The following is a 13,395-nucleotide window of genomic DNA, read 5'->3' on the forward strand; positions in this document are numbered from 1 at the left end:
GAAAGATACGTTGGAAATTGCCAGCACATCAAAAGAGTCGTTGTGAAGCTTGATCAAATCACCAATGATCTGTTGCTTGATTTTAACAAAGATTCGTCAAAAATACTTATAACAACATAAAATAACATGATATAACAAAAATTCATCACAATAATAAATAAAAACACTGGAGGTCAAGGACTTATCGCTACCCACATGAATATACAACTCTTAGATTGAATAAAATTGCCCCTTACCTCAAAGTTCTGCAACTTGGTGAATTCCTACGGTTGAATCTCTCTTTAAGCTTTCTCTTTATGCCTCTTTTGTCTCTTTTCTCCACAACTCTAGTTTTTCTTTTACCTTTGCTATCTTTTTCTCGGTTTCTTTTGTAACTCTAATTTTCTAATGCTCTACTCTATTTATAATTACCAATTGAATTAGTTTTTTACTTAATCTTTGATAGAATTACTATATGCACCTCTAATTTGGTTACTATTCTTTTTGTAACTACACAACTTTGCTGTTTACACCTCCCTCTGCTTAAATCTTTAAAACACTACACAAATTACTATTTGCACCTTCTTTTCTACCCAATTTTACTAATGCACTATTGTTTGCACCTTACTTCATTATTCTCGCCAAAAACGTCATTTTCTTTCTAAAATTATTTTCTCTCATTCTCTAACCAACTAGCAAACCTATCTACTTCCTCATTACCTATAATTCAATAGTTGAAAATAATTTAATTAATAATATCAAACGATCTATACTAATAATAATACTAATATTATTTAATCTAATAATAATAATATTAATAGATTATTATTTAAAAATCAGGGTGTTACAATCTCCCTTTTTTGTATGACGACAAACTTATGTATTTTAGAGAGCAATTGTCCTAGTTAATTCAATTAACTCAAAGGGTGTGGTTTGTAACCCGAGTCTAAGCATGGTTAATTAAGCACATGATCATATAAGCAATAAGAAGCAATATAAATTCTGCAAGAATATTTTTTTAACAAATTATTAAAATACTACTTCTACTGTGCCTTTTGTCATCAACAAAAAGAAATACTTGGGGAAATACTTGTATTGATAAGATACTTAGAAAAATTTAAATAGAAATACTTTTTTCTTTTTGAAAGAACAAAAAGAAATACTTGTATTATAAGATAGATAGAAAAATTTAAATACAAGACAAGATACGAAAAACTGCATAAGATAAAACAAAAGGGTTTTCTTAAGTTTGCCTAGATTCTAAGATTGTCAAAAGCTTTTGGATGTTGTCTAACTGACTCTTCATTGCAGCTTGATTCTGTGATTGTACTTGGAGTTGAGCTTGGATATGGGTCTGAGCATCACGCTGAGAGGCTAACTCAGTTCTGACATATGTTGAGAAGTTTTAAAATTTAGCAGTGGACACAAACTCAGCAAAGGCTTGAGATTCTGGAGTAGATATGAACAAGTCTTCTGGCCTTAGGAGCATTAGGTTCCAGAGCTGGAAATGCATAGACTTCTGAAATGTCATCAGCAAGATGAGCCGATGAGGAAAATGGCGCATTGGATTCCTCTTGAGATCCACCAAGTCAATATGATACATTAGCTCTGAGAACCATGTTCTTAAAGCTTCCTTGTTAGCCATTTGCATCCTCAGGAACATAATGCCCACTAGTGCCTCTAAGGCCAGAAGACTTGTTCATCTCTACTTTTTTTCAATAATTGATGATGTGTCATGAGTGATGGATGCATTTGGTACCCTGATTGTGGTTCGATCTTTAACATATATTTTCTTGGTGTCTATTATTTGAGCCATGTAGCACCAAACCGACACATATTTGTGTCCGACACCGACATGATATAGACTCATGTGATTACATTTATTCATGCCGTTTTTCCAATTAATGCTAGTGTCGATATGTCGATGTCGTTCCCGATGTACGTATCACTGATTCATAACATTTACGTTTCTTTTTTGAAAGTGCTACTATCTAGGTTTTAAATAGTCGTCAAGGTCATGGTCACGTGAAAGATTTTAGCGATTCAACTGTTACGTATGTTGTGTCACAAGTTACGGTTATTGCAGTATGAATTAGTTGCAACATTGTATAATAACTTAATTTTCATTTTTTCTTCCTAATTTCATAACTCTGATTCTGTTCATAATTGTATTTGTTTCTTCTAAAAACCAAATTAACCACTAATAAACCCAGGTTTTACTATTTTTAAAAGAGACAAATGCATAAAAAAATAACTAATGAGGCAATAAAGTTATTCCCTACCACCTTCCATGATTGTAATGGAGAGTAAAAGTATTTTGTCGTAATCATTTCCTTGATTTTTTTCACTATGTTAAAACGAATAAAAATGGTATCGGAAACAACATATACCTTTTTGTTGCAGCTGTTTTCATGGAAACAAACTCTTTTTAGAACCTTGGTAAATACGTAGTATCACTTTGATGATTTATCTAGAATTTTTTTTTAAAGGAAGCTTCTTGATTTTATTTTTTTCTTCCCATGTTTTTTATGTGGTGTTCAAAAATGGCTATTATGAGTTCTCACAAATTAAGGTTGTCAAAATCGGGACTTTACTTCAAGTCGAAAGGTAATAGCAAAATCGGGACTCGTAAAATCGCAATCAAAATCGAAGGATTTTACTCAAGAACTTTTGTAGAATCGATATAGGAAATTGTAAAATCGCAATCAAAATCGATGGATTTTACCCAAAAAAATTAATACTAAATATATGTTATAAATGGTATATAGTCATAAATGACTTAGTTTATAAGAAATCGTAAAATCGCAATCAAAATCGATGGACTTTGTCTATTTTGGAATTCTACTATGAATTTAAGTCGTTGAAGGTGAAGAAAGTCGCAAAATCCTGGATTTTAGGATTTAAGTCGGGATTTTGACAACAACACAAGTCAAAATTTTGTGGTGTTGGTGGTGGCAGTAGTGATGACGGGCGCTTAACTTTTAAATGCAACACATCGCCCGAGAAAAATACATGTCTTTCAAATGTGAAGAACGCAATGTCTTATGATGACGCTGCTTATGATGATGATCTCCCTTTTTCAGAGATGTTATCCCAGAAGTCGAATCTAGGAACATGGAGTAGTAATTATGAATTTCCTATTAAGAAGAGGCATTTTGTTGCTACAAGGCCAGTTGATGTTCCTTTGTCGAGGAAAGTTGAAAGGACAAGCAAATCTACTGAAAAATCATTTTCCTTGCTGAATGAAGAACTTGCATTCCTCAAATGATTTTTCTATGAATGAAAGTTCTTCCTTCAGCGAGGAAAATGATTTTTCAGCAGATTTGCTTGGCATTTAAACTTTCCTCAATAAAGGAGTATCTAGTTTTTTTATCTTTAACTTGATTAACATATAATATAACCTTTGATTTTTTAACAGAAATTTACAAGGAATCAGTTGTTATCAAATGGCCTCTTAACTGGTCTTGTAGAAGTAGTATGCCTCTTCTTAATAGCGACATCATAGTTACTACTCCTGTACTACATGTTCCCAAATTTGACATTCGGGATAATATTTCAGACAAAGGGAGATCATCATCATAATCAATGTCATCGTAATAAATCGTGTTTCTCACATTTTTGCTCGGAACATACAGAGCACATGAGGCGCAAACCATTATGGACCAGGTACGGTGGTAGAGGTTGCAACATGGTCGAGTCAAATGTAATATTGATGCTTCTTTTTCGAACCAGCTGCACTAAACATGTATAGTTATGTGCTTGCAAGATGAGGAGGGTGCGTTTGTCTTGGCCAAAACAATGTGTGTTATTCCGCTGGCCAAAACAATGTGTGTTATTCCGCTTGTCGACTCCGTGCTTGATTCAAAAACAACAAGTATTTTCCACAAAAACAAGATTGATGTTATGGAAGAGTACAACAAGAACTCTCAGTTTTGATGGCAACAACAACGAACGCCCTTGGGAAAAATCCTTAATAGGTACCACCACCAGTCATATAGCCCTTGTAAAGGCAAAATTGGTTGCATATTGATAATCCTAAAACCAGAAGAAAGATAATTCCAATTTGAAATAATTTATTTCTTTTATGAATATTTGAGTTAGTTAATTGTATATTAACTATTCAACTCGAGGGATAAAACTTTCATGTATTTCACGTGATATATATTTTCCTTGTGAGATTTAGGACTAAGATGTTCAATATATATACTAATGAAATGAAATTTAGGGAAGGAGATGCTTGAAAAGGAAAAACAAAGAATGATGTTTGTGAGAATTAGAGATTGAGAAAGAACAAAGAAAAATTAATGAAAATGAGAGACAACATGGACTGAATTGTATTGATTTTTCACATAACATGAAGCTGTGAAGCTTACAAGTACTTATACTATCTTAATGATGGATTACTCTAAGCTAAGCTGTGCCCTACCATACAGTATCATAAGTCATAACTAACACTTTCTATAACTAAGGGAGTTGGTTGCAACAAATTTTAGTTAGAAATATATCAAAATTAGCAATATCTTGCATTGCAACTCATTGCGGTATACATTTTCTGGTGACTATTATAAACAAAAATCTACATTTTAGATTCATTTAATTAATGATGTATATGATCTTTATTATAGACCACGTACATCATTTAATGAATGAATATAAAATGTTGATTTTTGCTTACTATATGGTGCTCCTCTTCTATATCTTCATGTAAATTTGATTCTATATTGTTTGTGACTGTGTCATTCTATATTTTTGCTTATTATATGTGCTGAGGTGGGCCACGACCCAACCCAATTTTTTTTCCTACAGGGAAATTACAAAAATACCCTCAACTTAATTACAGTGGCGGAGGCTTGTATGTGTTGAGGTGGTCCACGGCCCACCCCAAAAAAAAATTTCCTATAGGAAAATTACAAAAATACCCTCAGCTTAACTTTTTTTTTTCCCAAATGGCCCACCCAGCATTTCTAGCCTTTTCCCCTTCCTCTGTTACACGTTAGACACAACTTTTTCTCCCTCTTTGAAAACGCGACCTATCTACAAACTCATATAACCTTTAATCCAAATCAACGCCGATTCTCACCGATATCCGACCGCGAGACCGGCGGTGCCGACCACTCACTCTGGCACTCCTTTCTCTCTCTCATTCAGAGAATATCAAACAAAACCCCTTTTTCTTTTTCACTCTGTTTTTCCAATCCAAATGGAAAGGTAATTTCTTGAATATTGTTGATTTTCTTTTTTATTTTAGAATTTAAAGGTGTTTGTTTGTTTTCCAATCCATATGAAGGTTACATATGAAAAATCATGATATAGGTGCTTCAATTGTGGTTCATGTGTTTGAGCTATAAAGGTTGTGTTTTGTTACTTAGATTCTTGGTAAATGTGTTCATTTGCAATGAATGTTCTAATTGTTTCCAATTAAACTTTTGAAGCATCAGCCATCAGTGATTTTGCTTTCTTGCATATTTGCACCGAGCATAGTTTTGAAAACTGAACCGGACCGGCCGATCGAACCGGTTCGACCGTGAACCGGTGGGGAAATCGGTTCGAACTGTATGTTGGATAGGTTATGTTGTCGAACCGTTGTGAATCGGTGGGAACCGGCCAAACTCGGTTATAACCAGTGAACCGGCGGTTTTTCCAAACCGGCCAAGTCAATGCATACTAGATCGTGCTTCTATGTATATTTCAAAAAAAATCTCAACATTGGCATGAGGAGTTGAACTGGCGACCCCGAGTCAATGCATACTAGACCGTGCTTCTATGTATATTTCAAAAAAAAATGAGGAGTTGAACTGGCGACCAACACCTTCAAAGGTATATCAAAGGTAGACTCTCTAGCCAATACACCACAAGCCTTTTCTTGATTAAATTTGCCTTTTGTCCATTATATATTAATGTTCCTCCTTCCCCATGACAAAGAAACTTACTCACATGATTGAAGTTGTTAATTTAACTATTATTTTAAATTATAATATATTGTTAATGTTCCTAATTTATTGTATTTATAATTAAAATATATATTTTTTAATATTGTTGTTTCTCTCTAAATATATTTATTAAAATAAGGATACAATTTTAATATTTATTTAAATATGGTATGAATTTGTGTAGGTATGAAAAGCGCATATAGTGGTTAATTTTGATGATTTTGTCAATTGGTTGGTTCTATAATTTTTATTTTTTTATTTTTTTTGAGATTGAGTGATCTAATTTAATCTGATCCAGCTTAGTGTAATACAAGAACACATTTTTTATCGTGACCGGGTTATACATCTGAGTTATTCGATTTAATCCGATTCAGTCATGCGGTTCAATCAACGACCCAGTGGTTGAACCAATGGCCCAGTGACCCAACGACCTTACCGAGTCGATAGCCGGTCCGGTTTTTAAAACTATGGCACCGAGTATTGTTTTTGGTGTTTTTCTAAAATCCCTTTGGAATGAGAATGCATGCTACATTTCTATGTAAACTTGTTTCCCAAATATGTATAGCTCTGAATTAAGATTTTGCTTACTTTAGTTATGTTATATTGATAAAGATTATATATTAGAGTATATTTTGCTGGCCCACCCTCGATATTTTCTCCAGCTCCGCCGCTGATCATATACGTAAGACTTGTTTAAACGTTGTTTCTTGAGTTGATGATTTTTGTGTAGTCTGCTACTCCTATAGTACTCCAATAAGCTCCTCCACCCATTCTAGTTTTGTTTGATCAAACCTCTTTGTCAGTCTGTTAAGAATGATCTTGTAAGCTGACTCAACCTAGTCGTACGTTTGTGGATGCTCAATAGAGGCAAACTTTAGATTACTGTCGATATTTTTGCAGAAGTCTTAGAAACTCTAACTTGTAAATTGGATCCCATTGTTAGTGATGATTGAATATGGGGCTACATACAACGTTCTTTCACTCAAACTTTTGCACCCTTATAGTAACGATGGATATAGGTTTGTCCTCCATCCACTTAGAAAATAATCTATAGCAACTACAATGAATTTGAGCTGACCAGAAGAGATTTAACAGGTCAAAAAAGAAAATACCACCTAAGAAAAACAAGAGTAATCCTAACAATACTCTTTTTAACAAACTTTTTTTCAGCATCGCTATATTATTGCGTGAAATACATCCATTATTTCATGTGAGACTCATTTTTAAAATGGTATGACTCACATGTATTTCAGAAGGAAAAAAAAGTGTAAATGTTAAAAAGAACGTTTTAAAGTGAACGTTGCAAGTATTATTTAAAATAAAATATAACATTAAATATGTTTTTGATCCTTATAAAAATACCATATTTTTCGTTTTAGTTACTCTAAAATTTTCCTTCGTTCCTATAAACTAAAAGCCGAAGAAATTTTTAGAGGGACTAAAACGAAAAGTTAGAATATTTATAGGGACCACAAACATATTTAACCCTAAAATATACACCACTTGTGCTATGAAAAACAAAGTTGTTTGTGTCAAGTGGATAATGAAGAGTCAAACACAAATCAGTCTAAAACATTGAATTTGAACCTTGATTAAAATTAGGAAAATGCTAACTAGTGCCTCGAGAGCACTGGTTAAGACATTATAAAAAGAAATGTTTATCTTAAAAATTGTGTATTTTACTTTTTAAAACTTGAAAAAAAAAATGTTATATTTAATACTAACTTTGTCTTTCTATTTTTAATTGCTTAGCTAGCATGACCTTAAAATAATGTAATTATAGGGTTAAGATTAAAAAAATCTCAAAAAATTAACTTCATGACACCAACCTTTTTTGTATTAGCAACAGTAGTATAAAATATACAAGGCTTAAATATGTTTTTCGTCCCTGCAAATAGGGGTCGCTTAAAATTTCGTCCCTGCAATCACTAATCCTTTTTTTTTGCCCCTGCAAAGTCTAATCAGTTAAAAATTCGTCCTTTGACCAAGTTAATGACTGCCACGTCATCAAAATTACCATAATGGCATGGGAATTGACGAAAATACCCCTGGGCTAATTTTTTTTTCCTTCAAAAAAATTTTTTTTTTCAAAATTTTTAAAATTCTTTTTTAAATTAAAAAAATCTGAAAAAATATTTAAAAGTCAAAAAAAAATTCGGAAAAAAACTGTTAAAATTAAAACTGAAAAATTTTCGGGAAAAAATCGTAAAAAAAATTCGGGAAAAAACTGAATTTTTTTTTTTGAAGGAAAAAAAAAAACAAAAAAAAATAAGCCAGGGGTATTTTCGTCAATTCCCATGCCATTTTGTTAATTTGATGACGTGGCAGTCATTAACTTGGTCAAGGGACGAATTTTTAACTGATTAAACTTTGCAGGGGCAAAAAAAAAGGATTAGCGATTGCAGGGACGAAATTTTAAGCGACCCCTATTTGCAGGGACGAAAAACATATTTAAGCCAATATACAATGAAAGGTACGAAGGCTAGAGAAAGCAACAAGAAAGAAACTAGATAGTGTGCCAAAAGGGTCCACATGTTAGTCCTTTGTCTTGACATCATTCCATCAAAATTTTCTCCATTCCCAATCTTTTTCATCATTAAATCACACACAAACTTTACCCAAAATTCAATTATTGCTACAAAGAAATTCACATCAAAATTCCACACTCCAAACCTAGTCCCTTTCACTCTACTCCTAACAACCAATTTCAACCACTTTATTATTTTCATATAAACAAATAAATTAAATACTCAAAAAAATGTAACAAAACCTTACTCATCACATGTAACATTACTATTGCTACTATTATTAATAAATAAATATTAATCATTCTCTCTATTTTGCTACGATGCAACACTCACCTTCTATTATCTCAACTCCGCCACCGTTACCGCCACCGTTTCCCTTATCTCCTCCGCCACAATCCACCGGCCAAATCGTTGTACTTCCGGCACCACCACCTCCACCGTTCAGACCATTCGCCGGTGCACCCAGCTCAGTTTTCCAAATCACAGTCCTCCCAGCACCACCTCCACCACCACAATTCTCCGGCGGGTCCAGCTCCTTCGATTTATCTCCTCTCGAGTTTCTCCTCGCTATTATCGCGATCGTCTCCATTCCCGCTTTGATCTACACCTTCATCTTCGCATACGGATGCTCATCATCATCCCGTCGCCGGAGATCCTCCACCGACGAACTCTCCGGCGAGATATCACTCCCATCAGAACACTCTCGCCATGACGTGGAAACTGTTCCTACCGGTGAAGTGTACAAGAAGGAAAAACACGCGGCGAAGATCGGCGGAGAGTGTCCGGTGTGCTTGTCGGTGTTCGCCGACGGTGAAGAAATTCGGCAGCTGAGTGTTTGTAAGCATTCTTTTCATACTTCTTGTATTGATCTGTGGCTCAATGATCACAACAATTGTCCGATTTGTCGCAAAACCGTTACACCGGTCGCGGCCGATGCGACGGTTAAAAGCTCCGGCTCAAATAGAGACAGTGATCTTCAACAAGGTCTACCTGATGCATCTTCTTTGGTTTGATTTTCTAAATTTTGTTTCTGATTTTTTGTTATGATAAAATGTGAGTTTTATTAGTTGTTATTATCGTATCATAAAAATATCAAAAATTTTAAATACGTTTTATTTCATGTATAAGGTAATGTTGAGTAGGTTATTTAGAAAAGAAAAAAAAAAAAATAGATTTTTACAAATTACTCGTTTGTGGTCTTATATATTAGGAAATGTTGATGTTTTTGATCAATTAGGAACTGTTGATGTATTTTGATCAAATTTTAGGCTAAATACATCTTTTTTTGTTGCCCAATTTTTCCGCCCAATTTTTCCTTGTGATGCGAAACATTTTCATAAATGTAAACCAAATGAATCATTGGATTGTTTTTAATCATGTAACTTCGTTCATGGTCATGTAAACTTCCATCGTTAGATTAATCTAATAAACGAGACTTAAAGAATGAAAAAGGAGAATTACACTACACTAAAAATAATTAAGGAACAAATGTTGGCCATTTGCTGCTAGGCTGTAGAAGATTCTTTTATGGGGAATTAGTCACTTTAGTCCCTGAATGGGGAACGATTCGTCAATTTAGTCCCTGAATGCAGATAAATTGCAAAATAGTCCCTGAATGTAGACTTTGTTAGTCAATTTAGTCCCTGAATGCAGACTCCGTTAGTCAATTTAGTCCCTGAATGTAGACTTCGTTAGTCACTTTAGTCCCTGAAATTGACCATGCAGGGACTGTTTTGCATATTATCTGCATTCAGGGACTAAATTGACGAATCGTTCCCCATTCAGGGACTAAAGTGACTAATTTCCCTTCTTTTATTTAGTGCCCGTTTGGTTCAGCTTTGAATATAATTGATTCTGAGAGAATTGATTCTGATAGAATTGATTCTGACAGAATTGATTCTGAGAGAATTGATTTATGTTTGGATACAATTATGTAGAATTGATTAAACAAACTGAATGTTGTTTGGATGATTTTGATCAAAATTGTTTTTGAATGTATAATTACTAAAATAGACATAGCTAAAGGAGAATTGATAAAAGGCAATAAAGGAAAAATAATAGGTTGTAATAATAAAATATACAATTTACTGTTTATAATTGATTCTAGAAAAGCTAGAAGTTAGGATTTGTAGCTTCATGGAAAATTGCTTATAATTGCTTTTTGGCTAGAATTGCTTCTCTGAAAAGCCAAACCAAACATGTTGTTTTTTGGCTAGAACTGCTTTTAATTGCTTTTTGGCTAGAATTGCTTCTTAAAAGCCAAACCAAACAGGCTCTTATAGAAATAATTTTCATGTTTGTGTGCTTAATAGTAGGGAATTTCATGGCCAACATAAGTTGGGTCTAGTGGAAGTGTTACGCTTTTAAAACATGGAGAATCCTAACCAGTGCCACAAGAATATTAGTTAAGCATTTGAAAAAAGTAAATTTTGGTGTAAAATGTGTGTAATCATTATTTGATTAAAAGTAACATTTTATATTTCCATGTTAAAATTTCTATTTGTAGATTCTATAATCAATGTTATGAGGGCATTGGTTGGCAAGACTTTTAAAACAAATAATGAAATAATATTAGGCTAAAGTGCAACTTTGGTCCCCTATCTTTCAAAAAGTTGCGATTTTGGCCCCCCAAGTTTGAAAACTACAATTTTGGTCCCCTATGTTTTATCCCCTTTGCATATTTGGTCCTTTTGATCAATTTTGACCAAGTCAACGCATACGTGGCATGCCACGTGTGTAATTAATTAATTAAAAAAATAAAAAAATCAAAAAATCAATTTTTAAATTAAATAAATGAAAAAAATATTAAAAAATTGTGGAAAAATGAAAATAATAAAAAAATATTAAAAAATTCTGGAAAAATGAAAAATAATGAAAAAATTTAAAAATTTTCCAGATTTTAAATTAAATAAATGGAAAAAAAATCCAAAAAATCAATTTTTAAATTAAATAAATGAAAAAAATAATAATAAAAAATTAAAAAATAAAGAAAAAATTCGAAAAAAATAATGTCAAATTTTCCAGATTTTTTAAAAAATTCGAAAAAAAATACGGAATTTTTTTAAAAAAATCTGGAAAATTTGACATTATTTTTTTCGAAAATTTTTTTTCAAATTTTTTCCAGAATTTTCGAATGTTGAAAATTTGACATTCTAAAGGCGCTAGGAAATGAAAAAAGTATACACAAAAACACCGACGAGAATACAACTTGGCCACAAATTTGGTACATATTTCTTCTTTAGGGAAATGAATGTTTCCATGACATTACTTTTTCGAATAAGTGATTCTTGGAATTGTCCATGAATTTTTGTGAAATTTTTTTCGTTTTTTTAATCATTTTTATTAATATTTTTATTTTTCAAGAATTTATTTCATTTTTTTGTAATATTTTTTCGTTTTTTAAATTTTTTTATTTTTTCATTATTTTTCATTTTTTCAAAATATTTTACTATTTTTCATTTTTCCAGAATTTTTTATTATTTTTCATTTTTCCAGAATTTTTTATTATTTTTTTCATTTATTTAATTTAAAAATTGATTTTTTCGATTTTTTATTTTTTTAATTAATTAATTACACACATGGCATGCCACGTATGCGTTGACTTGGTCAAAATTGACCAAAAGGACCAAATATGCAAATGGGCTAAAACATAGGGGACCAAAATTGTAGTTTTCAAACTTAGGGGGCCAAAATCGCAACTTTTTGAAAGATAGGGGGCCAAAGTTGCACTTTAGCCATAATATTAAGATGGGATCGTGAGAGATGTTCACATTTATTATCTACTAACCAGTAGATTGTGTGTAATAAGATTATTTTAGCGACGAAAACATATAAAAATAGGGTGAAATTGGAGCATTGAGATGCATGGGAAATTGGTATTGAATCAGACATACTCTCAATGAAATATAGACATTCAAATAAAGAGTCAACCTTATTTAGTCTTTAATTCCTTTACTGGTAATTTTCATTCATGGAATGTGTGATTGAAGCAATGATCACTTCTTTTTATCAGAAACAATGAGCACTTGAAAATTGTAATCTAATGATATTGTGCATATATTAGGCACGTTCAGTTTGTATATAGGTATTTTTTTGTTATATTTAAAAAAAAAAAAGGAATTTTTAACATTTTAAATATTGTTATCGAGTACAAAAATTTACTGAGGATTGTATAATTTACCTTATCGAAAGCGTTAAACTATTTAAAAGTTAAAACTCATTGAACACTCCATAAATTCTAACTCAATTGAACAAAAATAATAAAATTGGTAGTTCGGATGTTATGTCCAAAACCGTAAGCCCTCTAGTTAGGTGTTTAAATTTCAATGATTTTTTTTTTTTTTTTTTAAGATAAATTTCAATGATTTTTTCATGTCATTTATCTATAAAAAAAACTTATTGAACACTTGCAGAAAAGTTTGCAATTATGATGTTATCTTTGCTGGTTAACTAGATAAGATACTGAACTAAACACACCAAAAAGTTATAAAATTAGCTCATCTAACAAATTGCCCGTCTAGCTCAGTTGGTAGAGCGCAAGGCTCTTAACCTTGTGGTCGTGGGTTCGAGCCCCACGGTGGGCGTTATACTTCTTTTTGGTCGTGGGTTCGAGCCCCACGATGGGCGTTATACTTTTTTTTTCTCTTCCCATTTCATACGCTTATCATGTACAATAACCGATGAGTTCAATTTATTATGGCAATGAGAAAAAGTCAGCCCAAAACGGTATACTTTCTTTATATATAGTATAAATTCAATAAACAACAATAATCAAATTTTATCTCACTAAATGAGAACGGTTACAGAGATCAAATTACGTCATAATGTTCTATCATAAATCATATTTGGATCCAACTTATTAATCTCTAAATATTTTTTAATAGTTTCTCTTATAGTTTTTCTAGGTCTGCAATTATATGATCGACTCTTCTTACTATAGAATCTACATGTCTTCTCTC

At 32.2% G+C, this 13,395-nt stretch overlaps 1 protein-coding gene and 1 non-coding gene across 2 annotated transcripts; both read left to right on the plus strand.

Moving 5' to 3' along the window:
• Nucleotides 1-8,129: 8,129 nt before the first annotated feature.
• LOC146907333 (RING-H2 finger protein ATL33-like) lies at nucleotides 8,130-9,730 on the plus strand. The gene has a single exon (XM_085726423.1). The coding sequence runs from the start codon at nucleotides 8,758-8,760 to the stop codon at nucleotides 9,448-9,450; it is 693 nt and encodes a 230-aa protein (XP_085582549.1). The 5' UTR covers nucleotides 8,130-8,757; the 3' UTR covers nucleotides 9,451-9,730.
• A 3,217-nt stretch (nucleotides 9,731-12,947) lies between these two features.
• Nucleotides 12,948-13,020, plus strand: TRNAK-CUU (transfer RNA lysine (anticodon CUU)). The gene has a single exon. It is a non-coding gene; the product is annotated as a tRNA-Lys (tRNA).
• The last annotated feature ends 375 nt before the right edge of the window (nucleotides 13,021-13,395 follow it).

The sequence above is a fragment of the Medicago sativa genome, chromosome 7, assembly GCF_051527215.1.
Source record: "Medicago sativa cultivar Bolivia chromosome 7, Bolivia_mono, whole genome shotgun sequence".
NCBI classification, from domain to species: domain Eukaryota; kingdom Viridiplantae; phylum Streptophyta; class Magnoliopsida; order Fabales; family Fabaceae; genus Medicago; species Medicago sativa.